General features: G+C 42.4%; 1 protein-coding gene across 2 annotated transcripts; it reads left to right on the forward strand.

Moving 5' to 3' along the window:
• Positions 1-42: 42 nt before the first annotated feature.
• Positions 43-24,452, forward strand: ssbp3b (single stranded DNA binding protein 3b). Of its 2 annotated transcripts, XM_079506040.1 has the most exons (18): positions 44-276; positions 973-1,045; positions 1,240-1,301; positions 1,389-1,473; positions 8,157-8,246; positions 11,840-11,914; positions 12,340-12,402; positions 12,848-12,914; positions 13,017-13,090; positions 15,393-15,457; positions 15,567-15,615; positions 16,877-16,912; positions 17,995-18,049; positions 18,446-18,510; positions 21,166-21,244; positions 21,491-21,519; positions 21,630-21,731; positions 23,033-24,452. In XM_079506040.1, exons 1-18 carry the CDS (start codon positions 221-223, stop codon positions 23,060-23,062), a joined length of 1,155 nt encoding a protein of 384 aa, XP_079362166.1. In that variant the 5' UTR covers positions 44-220; the 3' UTR covers positions 23,063-24,452. The 2 variants fall into 2 exon arrangements, with proteins under 2 accessions (XP_079362167.1, XP_079362166.1); XM_079506041.1 differs by lacking the exon at positions 11,840-11,914 and having other exon boundaries at positions 43-276.
• The last annotated feature ends 1,353 nt before the right edge of the window (positions 24,453-25,805 follow it).

Consider the following 25,805-nt stretch of genomic DNA (forward strand, 5'->3'; position numbering starts at 1 on the left):
AAGCAACTAAACCACAACGCACCGAAAGGCAGACCTTAAGGGAAAGACCGCGTGCCCATTGGTGAGACGGGACGTCAATCAGCGCAGCCCCGCCTCTTCCCCTTGGCCAGGCTCGGTAGAGAAGAAGTGCGGTTGGAGTGCGAGAGGGTCGCGGCCGTGATGATCTGACAGATGAAATAGCGAAAAGAAAGAGAAGGCGGGCGTCCTCCCACACAAAATCATGTTCCCTAAAGGCAAAGGCACCCCCGTGCCGTCGGACGGCCAAGCACGAGAGAAGTAAGGAGCTTCCATAGCGTTTCTTTTATCCCGCGACTTGTTCCCTGCGTGTCTCTCTGTTGTTCGCTGGACAGGCAGCGGCAGCAGCTCGCAGAAGGCGATTTCCTCCTACCGAGAATGGAATTGAATGAACCGCCTTGTCTGCTCGCCATTCCTTCCCTAGGCTCTGTTCTGCTGCCTTTGGCTTTCTGCTCTCCCCTACATCTCCGCTGATACCGTAACCGTGTGCATGTTTGGCTGTGTTAATTGGGCGGCCAGTGCGTTATATAATATTTTTTCCGGTCATTATTCGCGACTGTGCGAGAGAGAAAACAATAACATCGCCGCGCTACATTGTTTCACTGTTGCGCTTTGGATACATTTTATTTCCCTCAGCCCCCATCAATGCCACCAGGATACAGTACAGGCTACTGTAGGCTGGATGAGCTATTGTTAATCATTGCGACATGAGACGATACTTTGTTTTCAGTCGATACTTTTAATCTGTAATTGTTGTGAATCTTTACCAGGCTTTGGACTCGTTACACAATCCCCATTTAATTGTTTGGCATAGGCTATTGGCAGCCATTGTTCAGTGGGCCTGTGGCCGACTCCATGCATTATGCCTGTGGAAATGTAACCTCCTGACATTTCTCCTAATTTCTTTTGATGTTGACCAAAGATTGTAACAAATGTTAAATGTGTGTCTTAATCCAGGTTGGCCCTCTACGTCTATGAATATTTGTTACACATAGGAGCACAGAAGTCTGCACAAACCTTTCTATCAGAGGTAAGATAAAGTTCAGGCAATGGCATGTTGTTATAGTTTAACAATACTCTATTTCAATTTACAACAAAATCATGTTGATGCTCTACTTCTTCTAATTCTATTAGCAGTAATAACGTGATTGCTGAATAGTATGATCTTTGTGTGTAGTTGTCAGCCATGACCAAACCTCTCTGTGAATTGCCCCCATTCCCTAGATACGATGGGAAAAAAACATAACACTTGGAGAACCCCCTGGTTTCCTACATTCTTGGTGGTGGTAAGTAATCAGTGTCACCATTCTCAATAAAGGTCCATGGTTTGTTTAGGGGTAACCTAATTTTTAATTTTGCCTTCTTCATCACAGTGTATTCTGGGACCTGTATTGCGCTGCGCCAGAGAGAAGAGAGACATGTGACCACTCCAGCGAAGCGAAAGCCTTCCATGATTATGTGAGTGCTGCTTCCGTGACATAGTAGTCAATAGTTTTGCATATTGCTCTGTCCTGCGCTGAGGAAGGCGATCATTTCATCATCTAAGACCCGTAAAGATAATACCTCTTCAACTCAGATTGTGGTATATGACAGGAATGTAACTTAAATGTCACTTTATGTAGACATAATACTATAAGTGTGTATACACTTATAGTTTCATTAGATAGATATTCCACTGTTAGGTTCTTAAGCTTACGTATGATTCATGATGACTATTTTTTATGTATTTGATGCATTACCATGTTTTCTGTTCTTGCTTACTGTAAATCGCTCTGGATTAAGAGCGTCTGCTAAATGCCTAAATTGAATAATGTATTTGACTGTAGCAAGAGAAGAGTTTGTTTACACTTTCACACTGAGTAGCGCACACACATCCCTTTAAGTGTGATGCCTGTATTGTAATTGTAATTCGTACTTCTTGCACACTATTGAGGAACATCTAGCTGCTTTGGTTTCACAGATGCCTGTATTGTAATTGTAATTTGTACTTATTGCACACTATTGAGGAACATCTAGCTGCTTTGGTTTCACAGATGTAGGTCCCTTTATCATGGAATATGCCATTTTTCAATTGTAAATGAAAGCTGTCTAGTCTAGTGTTCTATCCAGCTGTCGTTGGGCCAAACGACGCTCCCAGCGAGGAGCTTACAGTATAGGCTTCTGGGAAAATGGTGCTGACGTCAGCATATCCTGAGTCAGACCTGTCGATGTTGCTCTCCCACTGAACCACCACACCATGCTTTTTAAGTTGCACCCTTCCTCAATGTCCCAAGAGAGGATAAAAAGGCCAGCGTCCTAGCTGTGTTGCAGACGACGATCTCTATTGTTATTTGCTACTGCTGAGACTCAAAACACATTGGGTACAAGGTTGTTTTTCACCTCCAATGGTTCCATCAGCCTCTGACTGGTTTGTGGCAGCTTAAGCATATGTTTGAAATTTGACTCCATTGGCAGACAGACCACAACACAGTGAACATATCCTAATGGCTTGGAATCGGTAGAACGTATATTGTTCAGGATTCCTCAATTTGTGGGAGAAATGAGTATCTCTCTGTGACCTATTAGTTAGCATTTTACAGTTCTTTGCATGTTATGCTTACTCCTTTTTTATATAATGGGATTTTAAACTATTTACATCGCATTTTTCCCCCATTTCAATTACAATTTCGGCATTTAGCAGACGCTCTTAATCTAGAGTGATTTACAGTAAGCAAGAACAACACGTGGCAATCCATCAAATGCATAAAGAATAGTCATCAAGAATCATATTAAAGGAAGATTTGAGTCAAGAGTTCATGCCTACGGCATTAAAACACGCTGGTCAAATTAAAGCTTGAGTATTAGTTTCTGGCCTCTCGTCTTTATGAAGTCCCATCTCTCTCGGATGTTATGAGAGCACCATGTGGCAGAAGTTCATCAAACGGTTCACATTCACGGTCACCTCCACGGTGACTGCTCGGATGAAGAGAAGGGGACACACGGGGAAGGGAAGCCTCAATAGCAGACAGACAGGCAGCGCCGTTGTGCCGTTGGCTGATAGCATCCTGAGCAGGAAGGGGTTAAAATGGAGATGTTGGCCCTGCTCTTGGCAGATAGGGTTGCTAGGGCAACGGGCCTCCTGATCTGGCAGGTGACCTGTGAGCCAGGAGAGCGCAGGGCCCTGCCCTCTCAGCGGCCACATTCCTCATTATTCCAGTCCCACACAGACAAAGGAGTGCTGCGTTTGACTAGGGAACTGGCCAAAGTGGCCATGTTATTCACCTAGGTTTTGGCGTAATCAATAGTGCTGTCTTTTGTTGCCTTTGGGTCCCCTTGTTGTGTGGTGCACCTATTTACATTGTCTGGTAGATATGGTCCATTAACTGAACTCATTGGCTGTCACCATTCACTCCGGCACTGCAATTTATTTGAAGACTCCAAAATTCACCCCAAAATGAACCGGAAGCTAAATCGCCTAAAGATAATCTGGTGATCGTATTTTTAAAAGTCATCAGAAGCGTTAAAATTGTAAACGCGAGGTAGCATCAACATTCTGTTCAAACACCTCAATCTGAGCCTCAATTCCGAGGAAAAAAGGGTTTTAAGATCGTGCTTGTATAATGGCAACGGACGGCGGGGAATCATTTAATTGACGAACCACAGGCGAGCCGAGCGTTACCTAGCGATGGGGACGCTGCTAGGCGGTGGATATCAGTGAGACCATTCTGAATCAATAAATATATAAAAAGACGTCAAAAGGCGATCTTGGCAGCGAGTGAGTTGTTTATTTGTAAATCTCAGTAATCATTTTGAGGCAGGTAATTTTTTTTCAAATGTTTTTGCTTTTCTTTTGGACCATGAACCAAATAAACCGTGCTACCCTGAGTTCAGCTGAGACCATTTTCATAAGATGGAAAGCATTAAGCAAATGAGGGAAACGGGGAAATGTCACCATGGGCCGTCTGTGATGTGAGGCTGTAAGTTTCTATGCGGTCGTCTCTTCGACATCTTGTGGTTGCCCTTCGCTCAGAGAGTGTGTGTGTGTGTGTGTGTGTGTGTGTGTGTGTGTGTGTGTGTGTGTGTGTGTGTGTGTGTGTGTGTGTGTGTGTGTGTGTGTGTGTGTGTGTGTGTGTGTGTGTGTGTGTGTGTGTGTGTGTGTGTGTGTGTGTGTGTGTGTGTGTGTGTGTGTGTGTGTGTGTGTGTGTGTGTGTGTGTGTGTGTGTGTGTGGGGACAGTAGTAGTCCTAGCCTTTTGTCTAGGCGTGGGGGAGGTGGCGGGTGCCTGCGCTAGCCGCCCGGCGGTGATCGTAAAGTCTCTGGCGTATTCACGCTGGGCCTGATGGACGATGACGCTCCCTTGGGGTCTGGTCGCCATGGCGTCAGCGGGTGATTGATGGCTGTCAGGGAGCTGAGGGGAAGATTGGAAAGGGAAAAAGGGGAGTGGTATTGTGGCATAAACCCAGCATCCACCACAGAGCCAAGGGAATAAAAAGGAAAGGAGGGTTGGTATGATGGGGGAGGAGGGCTTTGGGGAGAAACAAGAAACTGTCGTACCTGGTCTTGGTCCCCTTGCTGTAGAGAGAGGGAGAGGGAGAGAGAACCAGGGACAAAGAGAGGAGCATGAGTCTTGCTTCCAAAGTGGGTTTTATGATGTTGATTGATGGTTAAACATTTACAAGCTAAACATGGGGCCGATCTCTTTTGTAGTGGTGGATCCACTGGAAGGTTTGAGGCTGTTAAGAGCAGCCCAGGTCAGAGGGAGGCAGTTGGGTGGTCTGTGCTGCAGCCCTGCCCCCTCTCATTGCTTCCTGCACACTCATCTAGTCTACTTCTCTCACCCCCCCTTCTCTCAATCTCTCTCTCTCTCTCTCTTTCCGTATCTCTTGTTTTCAGTTTTGTTGTTGTTTACGTCGTTCCTCCATGCGTGTGTGCCTCTTGCTCTCTGTTTTTTCATGAAACACATGTCTCTCTTTCTATCTGCCTTTTCATGGTTACCTCAGTGAGACACTAAGTCTTTGTCACCCCCCCCCCCCCCCTCTCTGTTTCCCTCTGCTCCCCCTTCGTCTTTGTTTTTGTAGAGAGAGCACAAGCACATCCGCAGTCACTCTGGCCTTTCGTAACCTCCTTCAGTGATTCTGAAGGAATCAAGGAGAATTTGCTTGGCAGGGATTGCATATTGCTGTGTGTGTATATACACGTGCCTTTTTGCACACACGGAAACATTATATTGAATGGGGGAGAGGTGTGTGTGTGTTGGGGGGGTAGAATTAGCCTTTCCATAAAGAAAGTCCCGGGGTTGTAAGGTAGGCCCAGTCCAAAGCTCAGGGCAGAGACTGAGACATCTGCCGCCTTTCCTGTAGTAAAGAGCGCGACATGTCCTCTGTGTTTCCCACACCACAGGCAGCATCAGACTGCTGGGGACAGTTCAGTTAGCACAGCAGTGGGGTTTAATGGGACATGATAAGGATCAAGCACAACATGCCTGGGAACCCGCCATGCACGTTACTTTCCAGGCTACATGGAATGGAAACACAGGCAGAAAAAGCCAAAAAAATATCTACAGTAATATAATAATTATATATATATTTACAATAAACATGAAAAACACAAACTGATATGTTAAAACTAGGAAGATGGCGTAGGAGAACTAGGAATGCTGTGGCATAAATTGAAAAATGAAATTTCTGGTACCACGACTAGTTTTATGAATGTTTCTTCATCTCTACTTATTTTTCTCATCCAGGCAATAGCTAAATGTTCTAAAGAATAATTCTATTACACAAGTAAAGCAATAGAAAAATCAATCCTAAAAAAACAAACATTTTTGCTGATATGAGTGATGGATACATATGACCCAAAACAGGGACCAGTATTTTATAAGCAAGGATGTTGGAAAATGGAAATCAAATCAGACATTTAACCTCTGACTGAAACTACCGCTAACACCTATTTACACATCAGTGTCTATTATTGTGTGTGTGAAGAAACATTGAATAGCGATGGGAGGGAACCTGGCCCTGGGCCATCAGGTTTATACCATGGGACAGGTTTTCAATTGTTTGAGATTATTTGTCTACATTATAATAACAGTGGGTGAGAAAGAGGACTTATATGCACATGAATATGTGAGGATCACCCCACAGATGTTCATTTTGTAAGCAAATGGCTGGCAAAGCCAATGTAGTAAAACAAAAAAAAGAGAACTTTTGATCGGTGCGACTCGTGCTTGAGAGAGAGGAGGGGGAGGTGAGGTACTTTATGTATATGGGGTTTTTTATCACATAATTTGCATATCAGTGATCTCATATACCTATCTATAACTCTGCCACTGTATGGTAAAACATAAAATGTGAGTACTACTAGCTGTATTACTATGTTGTGTTTTATGACAGTTTTCTAGTTGCGTTGAGGCCTGATGTTTCCCTGTGGCCTCACTTCTCTCCCTGCTGTGGTATTTCACAGTGGCCCTGCAGCAGCAGTCTGAGAAGATAGAATTAGGTAGGGTGCAGTCGATACCAGGGAGAGTGTTGGCTATTGACCAGTGTTGTCTGTGGAGCGCTAGCACTCTGGGCTGAGTGTGTTTATTTCTTCACACACATACATGCATGCACTTCCTGTAGCGAATGATATGCATTTCATTTTATGCAGTGGTCTCCTGCACGTGTGTATGTACTGTTTGGTGTAGGGATATGTTTCACGTTGTATATGTGACGTGTGCCAACAAAACGGAGGACTTGCTGTCAGTCTAAGGCAAGGTTTATTCTCTGCTTTCGTAGCTCCAAAAGGCATTAGCCAATCTCGGCTTGCCCTAGCTAAAGGGGAAGAAAACCCAGGCAATTAGGAGCGTGTGACCGAAGCAAATGGCACATTAGTGAATTAGGCCCTGCGGTTGGAGCAGGAAATCGGCCCAGCGAGTATCCCACTGTGCACAAGCACTTTGGAGCAACTGACTCAGTGAATCCCCCACCGATGTTTATCTGATCCACTGGATCACAGATCGGCAACAAGGGCTCAGTCGCCTGAATGAATGGGGCGAGGGGCTCTATTAGATTTCTTAAATGCATTCTGTCCCATGGGTCAGCTTTGTCATGAGCTTTGGGCCTGAAGTGTGTCTCGATAGATCAAGTTTCTCACTGGCCCCAAAAGGCATGAGCATGAGTTCTAGATTCACAAGCTTTTTTTCCCCTCCTTTTTGTCGTTTTAGGTGGACAGATATTTTGTACTGTAGTACTGATATTTAGTTAGAGGATAGTGAGGTAGGTGTATAGAGGTTGGGGCTTGTTAGTTCCGTAGTCTAGTGGCTCTAATCCATGCCATGGTGCATTAAAACATTGTTTGAATTTAAGGATATAATATATTATGCACAAACCATTTGAATATTGTCGCTGTTGGGCAGTAACTTCGTATCTCCATATTTCAACATAGAGTTTTTGTAAATGAATGACTACTTTGTTGTACAACGGTGTCTCTCTCAAAATTATTTGACCGTGGACAATCTGAAAAGATTTTGTTAAAAAAAAAAAAACTTTCAAGATTATTCTAAAAAAACGTCCTGTTTTTAAAGATTTTCACATCTTTCAATAATATCTGTTGTATAAAATATAGTGTGGTTTAATAGTGGATTTAGAAGCTATATGAACTAATATTAATGGGGAGCCCTCAGCCCCCCAAGGACCCTAAAGTACGATACGAATCGATGCAACTTTATTGTCGGCTTGCATTGAAATTTGTTTTGCGTCCATGACGTCACCGTTCAAGAGATACAGAGTTACAGACAAGTCATGGATGGACACCCCCAGGGGGGTCACCACATGATTTTGGGGGGAGGATTTTTCATAAAATTAAAGACCATTACTGCATGAAAAGTAATCAACAAACTTTACTATTAAAAACTGATCAAACATTGGTCAAATTGTAAATTTATATTAGAAAGTGGCCAAAATGTTGAATAGCTTGTAGATCGGCTATTTTCACAGTCAAACAAGTCAAACAAAATGGAATGCTTCAACTCCTACAATTCCACCTGCTTGTCAGGGTGGGGGGGGGTCCCCAGTTAAAATGATTTGGGGGGCACAGCCTGAAAAGGTTGAGAACCACCCACTGGTCTAGAACTATATAATGTCTCCCAGTATGTGTTTTTGATCTTGTGCATTTCTCCTTCAGAGTGCAGCAGCAGCTCCCAGTCCAGTAATGGGAGGGATGCCACCTGGTGAGGGCATGCCAGGAGGACCTATGCCACCAGGCTTCTTCCAGGTTAGTCCACCACCTGCTTAGCATCATCTTCATTAGTGTGTTCAGTCCTAACTCAACCCATGTGCACTAACGTGCTTCATGCATGAAGAGGGTGTTGCAGGCAGCTAGGGGTGCAACTGTTTGACTTAATTGATTATTTAAAAATAGAAAAAAAGATACATTTTTAATGATATATTTTTTACGGTCAATTTTCACATATTTGTGGTTAAATCATTAGACGAATCAATTTATTCTTATTCTTAATTGGAATTGTTTACCCCCCAAATGCACTTCTCTGTTAATCAGAAATGTATACTAATCAATATAATAATCTCTACAAAATGATTTGAATTGGTAGTCGCAGCCCTACCTGGAGCCTTACGGGTCATCCACACCAGGAATAATAACCATAAAGAACAACAATAACTTGAAAGGGGCACTCAGTGGAGCCCATTACTCTGCTAGGTGGCCTACAAAGGCATTGCGACAGACAGGCAGGGAGGATTCTCAGCATTTTTCAGCCACAAACACTTATCAACGCTGGCCTTGTATTGCTGTGTTGGGTCCTTGACACACTGGTTCTGTTTTTCAAAGTGACTGACAGCAGTCAGACTGGATTTAACACATTAATGAGTTCTACTAGTGTGCATGGATAGCTGAACTGTCTATATATGTGCCTACATAACCGCAATGTTTACTACTTACTGTTGGATCCGTATGTATCAAATATCTATTTTTACAGGTTGCCAAGAAATCTATTGTAAGCCATTAACGTCAAAACAAGTGGCACATTAAGTGGGAAATGGGTCGTTTTTGTATTCAATATTTTCTACAAGGTTAATTTAGCTTTTTATACAAAAGACTGAAGGACCACATGACAGTGGAAAACATTTACACAAAGACAGATTACTGTTTAACTTTATTTGGACACTTACCTGTAGGTGTTCGCCAGGGCCCTGACCATTGGTCTGACAGCCCATCATTAGGCCGACAAATGTTAGGTTAGAGTGAGGTTAGGGTTAGAATACGCGCCATCGGACCAACAGTGTTTCGGAATAAAGAGCTGTCGGACCAATGCTTTGGCACCGCTCACCATGTCGTCTGTCTGTGAGAGTGCTGCTGGCTTTGCTGTGTTCAAATAGGCTACGGACGTCATCTTGGCTTCGATACAGTATGATAGCTTTTCTGTGTCCTAAGGCTCGTGATATGCGATGCAATGCTACTTTGTGTCAATATTACGTCATGCTACATTAACCGTGGACCACTCACATTTGCACGTTTACAAAAATAAAAGTCCAAATGCCCATCCCCTGAGCATGGAGGGACGGTGTGGTCTGAGAATGAGATTATGTGAACAATATTCTGGGATTGTGTTTCTTGGCCTGCTGGCAGCGTGTACCAGAAATGTCATGAGCAAAGTGTTTTGCAAGATTAACTGCAGACACACATACACACACACACACACATGGGAAAGAAAACATCACCTCCCCCCTGGCGCAGATAATGATGTAAGCATGATTTTTCAGGATGAATGAGAACATTTTTAACAGTGCCGCCAACTAGGCAGTAGGCACGTGCTGTGAGCCCCCCAACTGTGTGTGAGCCCCAAAATGAATATTGGTCATCTGTTACTGCTGTACATTTCACAGAGAAAGAAAAGGAAAAACATGGGTTCACAGAAGACAAGAGTGAAAAGAATCCAACAATGTTCTTTTAAAGACTAATTTCCTAGCTATAGTCAAGAGGACGTCAGTGATGAGTCATTCAGCAATGTAATCTTCCATGTTGAACGTGACTATGTGAGCGATGTGTTGAACGTGATGCCCTTTAAATTTGGATGGGTTTTGATGTTGTGGGATTGTCGTTGTGGTGTGGACTCTGCCATCGATGTCGTTAGAGTTGTGGTGAGGACTCTGCTATCCATGATATATAGACTGATATTGTCATAGTTATTGTTGTTCTTGGAGGCGTGTCTGAAGCCTGTCCTGGACAGGAGTCTCCAGACGTAAAAACAAATGTCAATCATTCTCGTTGTGGACAGCCGTTTATTCCTTTACACTGCACCCTTCCACTCTTCTCGTCCCCACATAGGTGGGGGGAGAAGAGGGGCTTATGGGTGGATTATTTTCCGTTGGGAAAGTGTATATGAACCAACTGCAGTGCTTCGCAATTATTCTGCTTCCCTGTTTCACCTGTCATCCCTTTTTTTGCATTGCTGCAGGCTCATTTGAATGTGCCTGTCAGGCTGGTGTCTGCATCATTATGAAGGGCTGCATTTCTCTGTCCGTTGCGCTTGTGCAGCTTTTGGCTTTTGCTTTGGGCTACTGCCACGCTGAGCTTTTGTAGTAAACATCATAGACGTTCTGTCTGCCCCCCCACCCTCCCCCACCTACAGTGTAGTAAACAGGGAGGCGTGGCCTGGCCATTTTCTCTAATGGAGAAATCGAAAGGTGCAGCACCCACAGTAAATCAATACCATGTGAGGATAAACTCTTGGCAGGCTCCTGTGAGGACCTGACTGTAAAGGGGTGACATGAAACGGTGCAACACATCTCACTGCACTCCAACCACTTTCAGTTTGGCATCTCTATTTTGGGTTATGTCATTATGTGCAAACATTTAAAAAAGATATTTAAAAAATATTAGATCTACAACAATATATATAGGGCTTAAGTGGTTAAAATCCACCCACTTATTACTAACTTGCAAACACGAGTGCAGAGACTAATATGATTGCGTCAATATTTGGGAAAAAGCCAAGTTGAGGATAAAAGGCTGTTTTGCGCACTTGTACTGATGCACATTACACACACGTGCATGCACATGCATGCCATGCACGTTTACAGTGACTCAGACTTTCTTTACTAGAATTCATAGGAGTCGTCTCAATTAAGCCCCTCACTCTGTCAGATCAGCAACATTAGCTGCTCAGCACTGATGTTTTGGGACGTAAGGCTAATTGCATAGGGCTTAATTGATGCTGTTAATTGGGCTAAATTAGCTGTGATGACATGTTGCATGCAGCAGGCTGCTTAACGTCTTGACTGACAGGCAAGAAGATCAAGCATCATTTCCCTTCCCTCTCTCTTTCCCATCTTATATTCTTTCTTTCAAGGCTGTGTCATTGCTTGGCTCTACTCTACTTCAACCCTATACTTAGTTGACCGGATTCCCATGGGCTCTATACTAGTAGGCCCCCTTCGGTTTTTACTGTTTATCTTCAAAGAAGCTCACGATGCTGGGAGCTTGTAGATCAGCTATTCCATTGAATGTTCCCCCAAGAATATGGATGCTTGGGTTCAAGTGGCTAGTGGAGCAAAGATGAGCAGCTTGAATCTTGAATCCTCTCTCGAGCTTTGCCCTAAAATATATATATGTATTGTCATTGAACATTCTTTTCCTTTTCTTTTTTTATTCCTCCTTTGCGCCACATTTTAGTTCTGCCACATTCCAACTGTGCCCTGCAGTAACCCTGCTTCTCTCTCTGCCCCCTCCGTGTTCTCTCTCTCGCTCTCACTTATTTCTCACTCCTTCTTCCTCTCGCCCTCCTTATCTTGCCACCACCTCCTCCTCGTCCCTGCATATCCCTCCACGTTGTGTGTGCGCTGCTGCAGGGTCCACCTGGTCCCCAGGGCTCTCCTCATCCCCAGCCTCCTCCCCCTAACAGTATGATGGGACCTCACAGTCAGGTAATGTTCTGTCTCTGCCCGTCTCTCTGTGCTTCCATTGTCGGGGAAACTGTGTTTTCTCGCTGCTGACGCTTCATGCTTTCACCGCGTGTCTCTCTCAGCTTGGCGGCTTTTTGTGCAGCTTTGAATAATCACACGGACACATAATTGACAGATAAGCATACCCTGGTGTGTTGTACTTTTTATGGGGTGCATACGTAGTTTAGACTAGTCATTGGTTAGACATGGGTTAAGGTTAGGTTTAGGTGTGCTGCCCTGTGGGAGGTTAGGTTTAGGGTGAGGGTTTGAGATAGGTTGTAGTTGTAGGACTAATGACTGGTCTAACCAATGACTAGTCTAAACCAAAAACTGTCTAAACTAAGTACTGCACCAACTTTTTATTTTTTTGACCTGCGACTAATGTGATTTGCCCTTCTTTTCTGTAGTCCTTCATGTCACCCCGCTTTGCTGGGGGTCCCAGAGGCCCCCCTATCAGAATGGGTAACCAGGTAAATAAACACTGACGCACACCATACCCACTTAAGATAGGCAGTTATTTAGTACCCAATAGCTGCCATTTGACCACACCTGGCTGGTACTGTATCAGCATGACCGCTGGGTCTCTCTCAATGTGGGGTCCAGGTCCTACCACCAGGAGTCTCTGAGAGGGTTCCAAAGACCCCTTACGGCTCTGTACCTGTGTCTTAAATATTCCTTTTATACACACACAGATCTAAATTAACACTGTGGATTTTACAATGTAGATTAGGCTCCCAGAGATACAATTGTATCAAATGGGGGGCCCATAGCCTGATGCATATCAAACTGCCCCCAATTTTCTTGAGAAAAGGTTGAGAATCACTGAACTCCACCACAACATACACACGCCATGAAGACTCTGATTACATTCATTCATCAATGGCAAATAAATTAATTTTTTTCCCTTCCCTGCAGCCTCCAGGTGGAGGGCCAGGGCCAGGTCACCCCATGCTGCCTAACATGGACCCAACACGACCACAAGGTCAGTTGTCCACATCACAGCCTAATTTCATGCTCTCTGTAATGAGTCAAATGATTGCCTTGACTCCTTCTAACATGACTGTGTGTCCCTTCCTCCGTCCAGGGCATCCTAACCTGGGGCCAATGCAGAGAATGAGTGGCCCTCGAGGCATGGGGCCGATGGGGCCTGGTCCTCAGGTAGGTGTCCTACACTAGTAAATATTATTCTAACTGTTGGTCTCATGTCCTGTAATGCTCTACGCGCCAGCCTATAGAGCCCCATTGTGAACCTGGATGAGCCCTGAGTACCCCAACGTTTTATGTTATACATTTAGAGTATGGGTCCCCAAAATTTAGAAACTACAGGATGCTATCTTGCTTATGTTGAGCAATTTGCACAATTGGCATTACTGTGGAATTAATTAGCATAATCACCCATATGGACAATGTTTCATCCTGTTTGGCTGATATGGACGATATTGGAGTGGTTTTGGGCACAGTAGTTGTCAGTCAATTTATAACTTATAACTATTTTTTTTATAGAGATAGAGATTGAAGCTTATAAATGTGTACCGTTCATGGATGGTGCCTTCAGACATGGGTAGCCTACAATAAATTGCACCAATCACATTAGGAAACCCAGCAATCTCATAAAATTGTCTCTTAATCACGCTTTGCTAAGCATCATTTTATGGAAATTGGAGCTGTTGCCAAAAAAGGGACTTGATCATTCTGCTAATGGTTAGCTTTGATATACTGGACGTATCCCGAACTCCTGCTGTGGTCCCCGGTGCCAAAACCCCCAATATGGAGACCATCGGCACAGGTAGCATTCTAGTGTCAGGTTTCTCTCATTAACTTGAGGTTCCAGATTGTGGCTTAACTCCAGAAGGACATGCCTTGGGAGACACTATCCCATGAAAAGATTCCAGTGGTCCTGACAATCCTCTCGTGTCTTACACGCACTTAGACATCTTAAGAAAGCCAGGTCTGCTATTGTCAATGTCGGGATGTGTTGACTGTCAAAGCTCCTGTAAATAATTGACTGATTAAGGATCATCATCTAGCCTATACCATTAATGTTTTTTAATTTAATTATTGAGGGGCGCTATCCCCTCCTATGTCCAGCTTTGAGCATTTGTGTAAACACAAACATTGAAGACTAAGGTGAGGACGCAAATTGTGATTGGCCGGAATGAGATGATGTATGATGAATTGATGATAAGAGCGCCCCTCACTTCACACAGGTGTGATTATATTTGTAATCATGCCTATTTATGTGAAATTTAGTCAGTCGGTGTACAAATTATAATATTTTGACAACATGCATATGAACATACTTTTGAATATGCATGTTTAAATGCCTGTCAGATTCTCTGACTATGCTGCACCACGAGTCCACAAATGTGAAAAACACTTGTGTACACATGCTGAGACTTTACATGAGATTTGATCGTCAGCTATGCTCATGTCATATGGACTGCGGATTGATAAATGCTGTTTGTGGTTGGTGTAAGTTTGATAAATGGGGGCCACTGACAGGAAATCCTCATCCAGGCCTGTATTTATAAAGTGGCCACAAGTGCTGCATACCACTTGGTGTCTCCTTGTGGAGATAAAGGGAAATAAAGTTGCAGTTTCTAACGACTGTTAGAATAATCAACTCCACATACCATTTTTTAATCCATTATGCACTATGATGATCATGATAATATGGACTACTTATACAGCATGTAGCGTAATCAAAAAACATGTCTACGTCCCAATGCCACACACAACTACTCTGCCCTGGCAGGCATGATGGCACAATCATTGATGAGTATGGGCATCCAAACCTATTTAATGACCTTACTTCACAAATTGGTATATGACCCAGTCATGTATCCCAGATGCAGGTTATGAAAACATGCAATATCATTGTCATCAGGAAAGAGGAAACGACAATAGCCAAGCTTCTGATCAAGTTGAAAGAAATCTTCATCCATTCACAATCACTTCATGTCACTCCGTCGTCTTGTCAGACACACACAGACACAGTGTTCTGTTACTTTTACTTAAGCTGTCTGCTTGATTCTTGTCAGTTTCATGTCAGTCAGTAAAGGAATATTATACTTTCACCCACCACCAAGCAAAACAAATTGCTACAATGTGCAAACATGACAATAAAATTGTTCAACAATATTTTGTTGAATCCGTCTATTATGCCATTGATCTTAATTTGTGGCAAAGATCTTCAAATTCATTGTTTGTAAGAAATGCATTATGGGGAAATAATATAGAAATGCGTACCACAGATCATTAGTTGATATTGATCAATATACAGAATATAATTGACATTGATACCGTATGTGTTGATTGATATCTTTACATAAATCTTTACATAATGAGTCCATGAAAAGTGCTGAATATATTACATTATAGTCCACACAATAGTTAGGTGATCAACTTTATTCATCAGGAATTTGTTAATATAGGCTCTGCTCATGGATTTTCTCCTCAGAACTTTGGTGGTGGGATGAGGCCTCCACATAACGCCATGGGTCCCGGCATGCCAGGAGTAAACATGTGAGCCTTTCTTTTGATCTCATTCTCTCTGCGTATTATTTTGTGTATTATCTGCTGTCAACCTGAATGCGATATCTTAACTGGTGGTTCTGTTCCTCTCACTGTCCAGGGGCCCAGGTACTGGCAGGCCATGGCCCAATCCTAACAATGCCAACTCTGTGAGTTTATTTTTGCTTTGTGCGTTCAATACACACACACACACACACACACACACTTCATTTAACATTTTTTAATAAATATAGCTTTCCAACAAACTTGGGTCAAGATTTAGAAGGCATTTTTAGAATCGGCCTCAGGTCTAATGGGTTAACAACTATGAACCAAATGGAACTTTCCATTTCTACTTTGTCAGGTTAATTAACACTTCTTTTGGCGGGTGAAACCTGACTAATGAAAGCTCATGAAATGTAGACGACCTAGTCATAGTCACCACCTAGTCATACTGAATGCCTAGTCCTGATTGGCTGCCACACACGCTGCCTAAGCCAATGGGAGTGTAGTATGATTGCCTGCCTCCTAAGCTATGCCACACTCACCACGAAAGGGCTGATTTCCGCACCATAGCGAGCAAGCTTTACTACCGCAGCCTCGAGCGAAAACAGCTGCTAATGTTATGAGCTGGACAGCAGGAAAGCCACAACAAAATCCAGTCATTGAACCCCGCACAGAATGTCGTAAACGAACGCAAACAACGGCCCCGAGGCACGAGGTTGTGACACACAAACATACATGTTACTAAAATAATAATCATACTAATATGGGGGGGAGAACACAACACGGAGACAGCGCTTCTTTCACCTGACAAATATCACTATGTGATCATTTCTTGTTTTTAAATATATTTTTGTATCAAATGGGGTCCATACCTAATGCATATCAAAAAGGGTGTTCTTAAACTGTAAAATATTCACTGCATAAATATTAATCGCATATCATCTCTGTCAGGTATGTCCAAAACTTTTCAGGATTCAAATCTTAAAACGGCAAAGTAGCAGATCTTTGCTCCACATTTCGAGTTTGCACATATCGGCTACTTTTAATCTCGTCTGTATGATCGTTAATTTAGGATGTTAATTCATGAAAAAAGTTAAAAAACACAAAGTTAACATATGGAGGGGGGGGGGGGGGGGGGGGGGTCTGCCCGACAAGCGACGATAATATTGCATGCACACAGAAGTGCTGGTTCGGATCGCAGCCAAGTCTGCATCAAGTCAGAGCCGTGGAGCTTTTAGTGTGCTCCGGGGCTCTCGTCTGGGTTGTAATTGTAGTATTATGTGTCCTGGTTTCCACAGACTGCTAGACCGACAGACATGATGGTATTAGAAGGCTGATCAGATGATGAATGGTGCTGTTTTGTGGATTAGACAGGAATTGCGCTCCCTCTTTTCTCGTCTAATGTTTTCTGTTCCTTGGTTTCAGATGCCTTACTCGTCACCCTCTCCTGGTGCATATGGGGTAAGAACTCCTCCTGACACATTCAACTAATACAGTTGGGTGCCACCGATATTGTCCCTTATCATTTGACCCATTTAGGCCTGACCTCAAAATTTTAAAAAATCCGTCTAAATCCTCCAGTTTTCTGAAATAAATATTTTCACGATTTTTCAAAAATAGCAGACCTACAAGCTCGGCGCGCTATGAGCTTGTAGATCTGCTATTTTTCAATAGCTAAATTATAACAATGTTTAAAACACCAAAAGGGGTTCCCGCCCAAAATGGGTTAACTGTCCTTTTGCGCAGATCACGCAAACCTCAGCAAAAAGAAAAGGACAATATCGATGGCCTCCAACTGTACAGTAGTATTTAATTTCATTGCATGACAAAACAGTTTCCCCACTACCCTGTCTAGATTGTATTTACAAATACAGTAGTCCGGTATTTATTTTAACTAACACATCTGCAATGCATTGATTGAGGTGGTCTCCATACATTTCCATTGAGAAATATAGACGCTGGTGTCGGGTAGGACACCTACTGGTTGATACTGCCTTGTCATAAGTACAATAGAGTACCTAAGACCCGACGTCACTCCCACTAACCCAGTAGGCAAATCTTAGATCACATCACATCACATATAAGAACTGTGTTCCAAAAATAAACAAACCCACACTGTTTTTTGTCAGGTATGATATGTTTCATATCCATATTAGTAAAATCGCTGGGGTGGTTTGTTTATTTGTGGAATACAGTTCCAGTTTCCTCTATGGGAAATCCAATACAACAAATAATGGAGTGGCATAGCGGCAGTGATGTCAGACTTCGGTGCTCTACACTTTCTGCAATCTAGCCTAGTGGGGATTGGGTCTTGCTTGAGCGGTAAAAACAATCCCACACAGGAGAAAGGGGTTCAAATCTCGGGTGGGAAATAACGCTTTAATCTTTCATATAAAATGTGATGCATACGATAACTGGTGACGGTAACATGAACATGTACCTCTGTTTTGGAGAGATGGGATTTAGAAAATCGTAGTTTCATTGTGCTCGAGTCTTGGTGTGTGTGTGTTTTTGTATGCTTATGTTGTCTTTATTCCCCAAAGGGGGCTTCTGGAGGAGGGGGCCCCCCAGGAACGCCCATCATGCCCAGCCCTGCAGGTAGCCAACCCTAACCCCCTCACCACACAATACATTCACATTCACATTTGTTTTACTGTACGCATGGCTTTACCCATGTGTTATACCGTTAATCAGGTAACACCAACCCCTAAACCTAACCTCTAAATATTGAATCCTAACCCCAACCTGAATCTTGTAAAATTGTAAACATATCTCTAAAAATACTCATAACCATAAAACAACCTTTTGTCTTGTGAGGGCCAGGAAAGTTGTCCTCATATCTGTTACTCAAATGTTGTTATACTTTTGGGGACATTTGGCCCTCACAAGTATAGACACACACACACACACACACACACACACACACACACACACACACACACAATCCAGTTGCTTTGCTTCACACTGATCACAAAACAAACATTTGTTTTCCAGACTCTAATAACTCTGGTGACAACCTGTATACCATGATCAACACTGGACCTGGAAACCGGAATAATGTAAGTTTCTGCCTCTTTTTGTTTCCCAAAAAATGAACTCTTAATCCTCTTTGGCATTACCTACTCCTGTTTCCAAAACATAAAACTCAACTCAGGCAAAAGTGGGAGTAAATATTTGAAGTAACTGAAGTAGAGGCATGAGTTATACTAGCTTTTACAAGCACTCAAAGTAGTTGTATTAAAAAAGAAAAACCTTGTAACTATTTACTTTGACTCTGGTGGCTTTAATGTAAACTCACCATGCCTTATTGACCCTTATGGTCACTGTAGCGTGTACAGTAAACGGTCAAATCTGAAATGTAACGGTAAAAGATAAATGAAGACGTCACTTACCTTAATTTACATCATTTAAAGGGTAAGACCACTTTGAAAGGTTTGGGTTGTTTTCTTACGTTTTATTATGGGCAAACTAGTCCATTCCATGAGTTATTTCGCTCCATTGTGTTGTTTATTAGCAATTTAAGAAATAAAAAAGTCGCTCATTGACTTCCATTGTAACAGGGAAACAGCTCTCAAAGTCACTCTTTTAGCACATAAACCAACGCAACAAAAGCTGAATCTGACAGTTTATGACATCAGGAAAACCCATGTGGTTTTATTTTTTATTTTGACTAATTTGTGTAGAAAGAAGATCCGGTAGGTATGCCTACGCCGACCGAATCACTGTTGTTCGCGTTGAGTAAAAAACGATCTCATCTGATTGGACCAAAACTGTACACCACTCCTGAAGCGTATTATTGGAATGCTGTTGAGCCACGACGGGGATGTAAACGAATGGATTTGATGTTGTCCGCTTGTCACTAAAAACATACACAATGGACGTGTTTGAGGGAGACACTTTAGAAGACACTTTAGAAGAAGTGTCTGTGTCTGGGACTGCTCGTATGCGAGGCTGCAGCTGGGTGCATCTCAAACGGCGTGGAGACTTGTTTACAAACGAAACCTCGCAATATGTCCCCGCGAGAGTTTGGGACGCCGGAGTACTGCTTCAGTCTATCCCCGACTAAAATAGAGTTTTCCTGATGTCATAAACTGTCAGAATCAGCTTTTGTTGCGTTGGTTTATGTGCTAAAAGAGTCAATGAAGTCAATGAGCGACTTTTTTATTTATTTTTTATTACTTAAATTGCTAATAAACAACAACGGAGCGAAATAACTCATGAAATGGACTAGTTTGCCCATAATAAGGTAAGAAAACAACCTCTCAAAAAGTGGTCTTACCCTTTAAGTCTTCAGTGTATACAAATGGAGCCAACTGGACCCATAACACTCAGGTTTTACAGAGTAGAGCAGTGGTTCTCAAAGTGGGGTCCAGAGACTTCAGGGGGTCCCAAGCAAAATATATTAATACAGCATCGTAATCAGGTTAACCACTTTAAAACCTATATAAACTCGGCACATTTCTCCACTTTAATAATTCCAAGGTATAGCTTGTAAGGATCGGGCAACACAGCTAAACGTGTGGGTAGCGCCTCCAAAGAATTTGCCAAAATGGCAAGTGGTTGGTATTCACCCTTGCTTTGAGTTGAGTCTCTCACACAGTAATAACAAACAAAAAAAAACAACATATTTTTACACTTTATTAATTTTACACTCTGTGTTAGGGACCTCAGTAGCATCATTCTAGAAGATCCATACGCAGCGACAACAGCTTGGTAATGGTATGGGGCAGTATCTCTCTCACAGGGGAGACAGAACTTGTCGTCATTGAATGCAATCTCAATGCATCATTGAATGCAATGATCATCAGTGTACCTCCAGAATTTGAGAGTGGAGAGGATGGAATGATGGAGTATGGTTTTCTGCTCTATATGTAAAGTGTCTTGACACAACTTGACCGTGATTTGACCCTTTAATAAAATGTAATTGAATGGCCTGCCGTGAGTCCAGACCTCAACCCAATTGAACATTTGTGGGATCAGCTTAGGCATTATGTACATGCTAGAGCTAGAGTTATCAACATAACCACGTTGGATGACTTGCAACAAAACCTGGTTGAGGAATGGGATGCCATCCCACAGCAATATGTGGCTAGGTTAGTGACCAGCATGAGGAGGTGCCAAGCTGTTGCGGCTGCTTTTGGATCTTCTACCCGCTACTGAGTTCCATAACACTGAGTGTAAAATTAAAAGTATAAAAATGTCCAATATGTGTTGTTTTTTCCTTATTACTGTGGGAGAGTGCAATCATGCAATCCACTAAGCAACTCAAAGCAAGGGTTGAATACCAACCATTGGCCATTTTGGCAATTTTTTTGGGGGCGCTACACACACGTTTAGCTGTGTTGCTCATTCCACGAATGCCTGATAAAGGTGACTAATCAACAATTAAAATGATATATAATACCAATTGGTATCATTAAAGTGGAGAAATAATGGACCAAAGTTAAGTTTCTGAACTTTTTTTGCTGAGTTTACTGGCCATTTGAAAATAGCCCACAACGTGTCACATGTTGATACATTGTGAGCTTTTAGATCAGCTATTTAAAAAAATCTTAACATTTTGAATATATTTTTTTAAACATTTTCAAGGGGGTCCCTGGTACAAAATATTTTCAAGGTGTTCCACGACCAAATACAAAATCAATTTGGGGGTCCTTCACATGAAAACCGCTGCTGTAAAGTGAGTAAACAATTCTCTCTTGTTTCCTATCCAGTTCCCTATGGGCCCCGGCTCGGATGGCCCCCTGGGAGCTATGGCCGGCATGGAGCCACACCACATGAACGGATCACTAGGTAACGTAGACCTGGTGATATGCATGCATACTGATTACAAACAACATGGAAAATGTTAAGGTTGCATTGGCAGACGGAAATGGTTCTTAAGATTATGTTTGTGTGAAACTGGAGAAACTCTTCTTGAAGGCATGTAATATTTCCGTTATGGCCACAAAGAAATATCCTCTTATATCCCTGTTGTATGAGAGTAGCCTACTCTTGATACTGTGATAGAAATTGTTTTTTTTTTCTTTTTTCTGATAGGATCTGGTGATATGGATGGACTAAACAAAGTGAGTTTTTCGAATTATGCAACAAAGCTGTATTTTGTAGTTTAAACCAAAAGTTTAGGTTGTGGAGCGTGTGTTTTCAAAAACATTTGTTTTACTTCCTTTCTTCCTAGAATTCTCCAAACAATTTAAGTGGCATTAGCAATCCTCCAGGGACTCCGAGAGATGACGGCGAACTGAGCGGAAACTTCCTCCACTCTTTTCAGAGTGAGAATGTAAGTCTCATTGACCACTAAAACAGGCAAATTGCAACAGGAACAGGATGCAGGTCTTTTTTTTAGGTAGAAATACAGCAGGATGTATTTTTTCTTCTGAGAGAAAGACATGTCGGATAAAGCCTGATTTATGCTTCATCATTTAAGGGTGTGATGCCAAAAATGGAAGATCTAGTAGATCTGCTATGTTCTGCATGCAAGACCGTCTTATGATGGAGTATACACTGACACCACGGCACGTAAACAGCGCCTCAAACTGTGACTCCGCCCACCACCGGGGGAAGTTGTGATTTGCGCTCGTTCACTGCAATGCAATTTGCGGCATTTTCAAAACAATATTGAGCAGAGTAGCGATTATCAAACTTATTTGCAATGCCATACGTTGAAAGATCTGTTGCCCGTGGACAAGGCACGCTACCTCCGCAAGTTAGATAGCATTGGCATAGATGTTTGTCCGTATGTGATTAAGGATTGGACCAAGTTGCATTGGCAGCCATAGAAAATTCTTACCCCAGGCTAAAACCGGATGTGACGTTTTTGGGCGTTCCTGTCTAGCGTGGTGTCAGTGTATAAATTGAGGTGTGTGTGTCCACCCTAAAACATGATCATCAGGTATTATTATATAAGGAGGAAGAACTTTTTCAAAAAAGTGTACAGTATTTGTTAAAATGTCGTTTTTATGTGGACATGCCCACCAGTTCATTAAGTATGCCTGGTTTGCCTGATGGGTGGTGGTGATCCACCTGAACTGAAGCCACACCCACAGCTGTTGTTGTATGATAATGGGGGAGGGGTTAGGGGAGAGGATGATATTTGTGATACCATATCATTGTTTTTTTTTTCTTGGACTCTATCAAATATTTGACATTAGTTAGCCACATTGTCCGCTGCCGCTGCGCTGTCCCTACCTGGACAGTGCATCTCCCCAGCTAACTGATATGCATCAGTGAGGGGATTTACTGTTGGCTGTAATAGGGCTTTGATGAAACCAGAGTTAGAGCGCTATTGACCGGACAGTGGAGCTACAGTCACAGCACATTAAAATCATTGACTACAGTGCCACTGTAAGAGAGACTGAACCTGGCATTTGACCAAGGAGTGTCTCTTAACCACTTTCCACCTGGCATCCCTATTCTGAGCATGTCATTATAGGCATACATTTTCAAAAAAAGGAACCAACACGTCCTGTTGTGACACGTTGCGAGCCTGTAGATTGGCTATATGGCTATTTACGCTATTCGTCGTACAACAAAGTAAATAGCGTTTAAGTGGTTGTCCTCTTCTTCTCTGTGACTCCGTAGTATTCCCCCACCATGACGATGAGTGTGTGATCCCCTACCGCCACCTACCCCACCTATTTGCCATCATTCCGAGGATCTGAACTCACCATAGGACACGGCCAAACACATCAGCACCGAATCAGGGACGGGCACCATCTTGGTTCCGTAAAACGCCAGAATGCTGAATCGGAGGGGGGCAACAAAAACGAAAAAACAAAATAAATGGCTGGCGACTACTACTCCTTGCTCAAAATGAAGGACAATTTTTTTTTCTCCATTCTTCACAAGCCCATGTGTGACAAAACCAGCTACTGAAATGCATACATGACACGTTTTAAGTTCTTTGCAGTCCCCCCCCCCCCTCCCCCTCCCTCTGAAGCAAAGAAAAAGATATGGTCAAAGTTTACCTCTTGTACTTTTTATTTTTGCTTTGTGGTGCAAGATGTGCAGAAAATTCTCAGCTTTTCTGTAATTTAAAACACTGGAGAGTGTGCATATGCATTGTGAGCTAGGAAAAACTCTTGTCATATTTTCCTTAAAGCCATGCGTACTGAATCTCAAAAAGTCAGCAGACTCGAAATTTGCCTTTTTACTCTGTGACCACCTTAATGAATGACATGTTCTGCCCAGTGCTGACCCTACTATTTAACCATGTTTGTAAAGAGGGAATTATGTGAAAGAACAGAGGCTTTTATCATGACAACCCTTCACAGTTTGTAAGTGCTCAGAGAGGGTTTTTAAAATGTAAAAATGTATCCCAATTCGATCAATTCTTGATCTTCTATCGTTGAGAGCAAAGCTATTCTGCACTCTTTAACATGTTTTCTTGCGTTTCAACAGCAGGACTGCTGTTCTGTTATTTGTCAAGGGAAAACCAAACTTCAGCATATGAAGCGAGTGCATGAATGCTGAGAAATCTGTGTACAACATACTACCTAGTGCTGCTCTATTCTGTGTGAACACCTGCTTTAAGACGTGGTGTGTATCTCTCTCTTTACCTGCCTGTGCTTAACACTCTGTGCTCATCATCGTCGTGGCCCTTTTCTGTGTTCTTTCCAAATTCGTTTTATTATTGATGACATGGCTAAGAAAGGGTTGCCCATTGTAATCTCTTATACATATTGGTCGTTCATATTGCCCCACTGTATAATTGGTTGTTCCCTCGCCCATCCCCCCTGCCCATTTTTTATATTTTGATACGATCTTTGATTACGTATATTGCCCCAGTTATTCAGAGTTAGTCAAAGCTTTCTAAAACGATTCTAGTAGGCATTATTATGAACTTAGCAGCAGTCTTGTAAATGTGATGATTTTTTTTTCTTTCCCCCCCTGTGACCATTAAGCATTATACACATCTGTCCTATGTTGCCTTTATTTGCTGATATTTTTTATTTCAAATTGAGGAAAGATTGCTTGTTAATATAATTTTACAATAACTTAATTACTTGTCGTGTTTTCTTTTTCACTTTGTTCCAGGATTCAGGAACGACTAAATAAAAACTGATATGCTTATGGTATTTATCTAAGAAAACGGGATGTTTTTTTTACACAAACTTATGTAGATGATAAATGCCACACAGAACATTACTTTTTAAAGGCAAATGTATACTTTTTCACAAAGCCCCAAGTGTTTCTTAAAACAACTTGCGCTTTTTTCAGTAACTGACTTTAATTTATGAAGACCTTTTAATTTCTATTGCCTTTTGAGTCCCCCAATACCTGTAATATTTACTTGGTTCAGTGTTGTATTCCCCCTTTTACATTCATATTACACTTTAAACAGCATTGGGTGACACTCCCAAATTATGGTATGCTATTCATTGTTTTCAGTACAGTTGTCTCAGTTTGACAACAGAACAGATTTTCTTTCCACATACACAAGGAAGGACCAACTTAATCTTTTTTTTGCATGCATTGGTATTGCTATATTTTTAAGGGCGTTTTAAAAATTTAGCATTTTTATTCATGCTTAATTGGGCACCAACAAATAGCTGATCTACAACCTCACAATGTGTTGCACCGCTGGCCTTTGTGACCTTGTATATCTGCTGCTTGTTTGGCAAAGTCAAGGACACACACCTGCCATAATTCAATGTTCCAGCAGAGGTCAGTGCTGAACAAGAGTGCGAGAGGTGTGATAATTGTAAATGGGACTAGTGTCAGACTACTACATTTGAGCTAGATCAATGTTTCTCAACCTTTTTGGGGGGCTAATATCCCAGTATTCTGTCAGTATCATGTCACATGATACTCACCATGATATGGAGACACAATGACCACCATGACATCCCTGTCACACAGAGCTGTGTGAGGGGGTTTGGTTTGACGGGGCCTGCCAACGTTGTGATTTAAAATGTGTATATACAGTATATATATCCATATGGAGATTTCTGTATCTGTCTCTCTGTCTCCCTTTATTCCTATATATGGAGTTCTGTGTCGGGCATCCCCAAATATGGAGTGTTGTGATATCAGAACAGGCCAGCTCTATATATGGACCCCGGCAGGGGCCCTGTCTAGAGCTCAGGCAGAGGCCTTTTGTGGCGGTTCTGGACAACCGTACACCGGACACTGTACTCCATGTGGGGGTGTGGAACGCGTGTGTCGATTACAACCACACACACGTACAGATAGAGACGTGGTGCATTTATAAATAGATGTACCGACCTCAGAGACATTCCTTGTGGACAGTATGTTCACACATACTGTACCTGCTGCCAATAAAAACAATTGCGAGTCCCAATGCAGGACTGTATTTTCATCATCTGTATCATTGTGTGGACAGACAGTCAAC

The sequence above is a fragment of the Electrona antarctica genome, assembly GCF_951216825.1.
Source record: "Electrona antarctica genome assembly, chromosome: 7".
NCBI lineage: Eukaryota > Metazoa > Chordata > Actinopteri > Myctophiformes > Myctophidae > Electrona > Electrona antarctica.

Coding starts and splice junctions, on each gene's coding strand:
- ssbp3b (XM_079506040.1), top strand. CDS start 221: ATGTTCCCTAAAGGCAAAGGCACCCCCGTGCCGTCGGACGGCCAAGCA. Junction 18,050..18,445: donor CATCATGCCCAGCCCTGCAG/GTAGCCAACCCT, acceptor TTTGTTTTCCAG/ACTCTAATAACTCTGGTGAC. Junction 21,520..21,629: donor ATATGGATGGACTAAACAAA/GTGAGTTTTTCG, acceptor CTTTCTTCCTAG/AATTCTCCAAACAATTTAAG.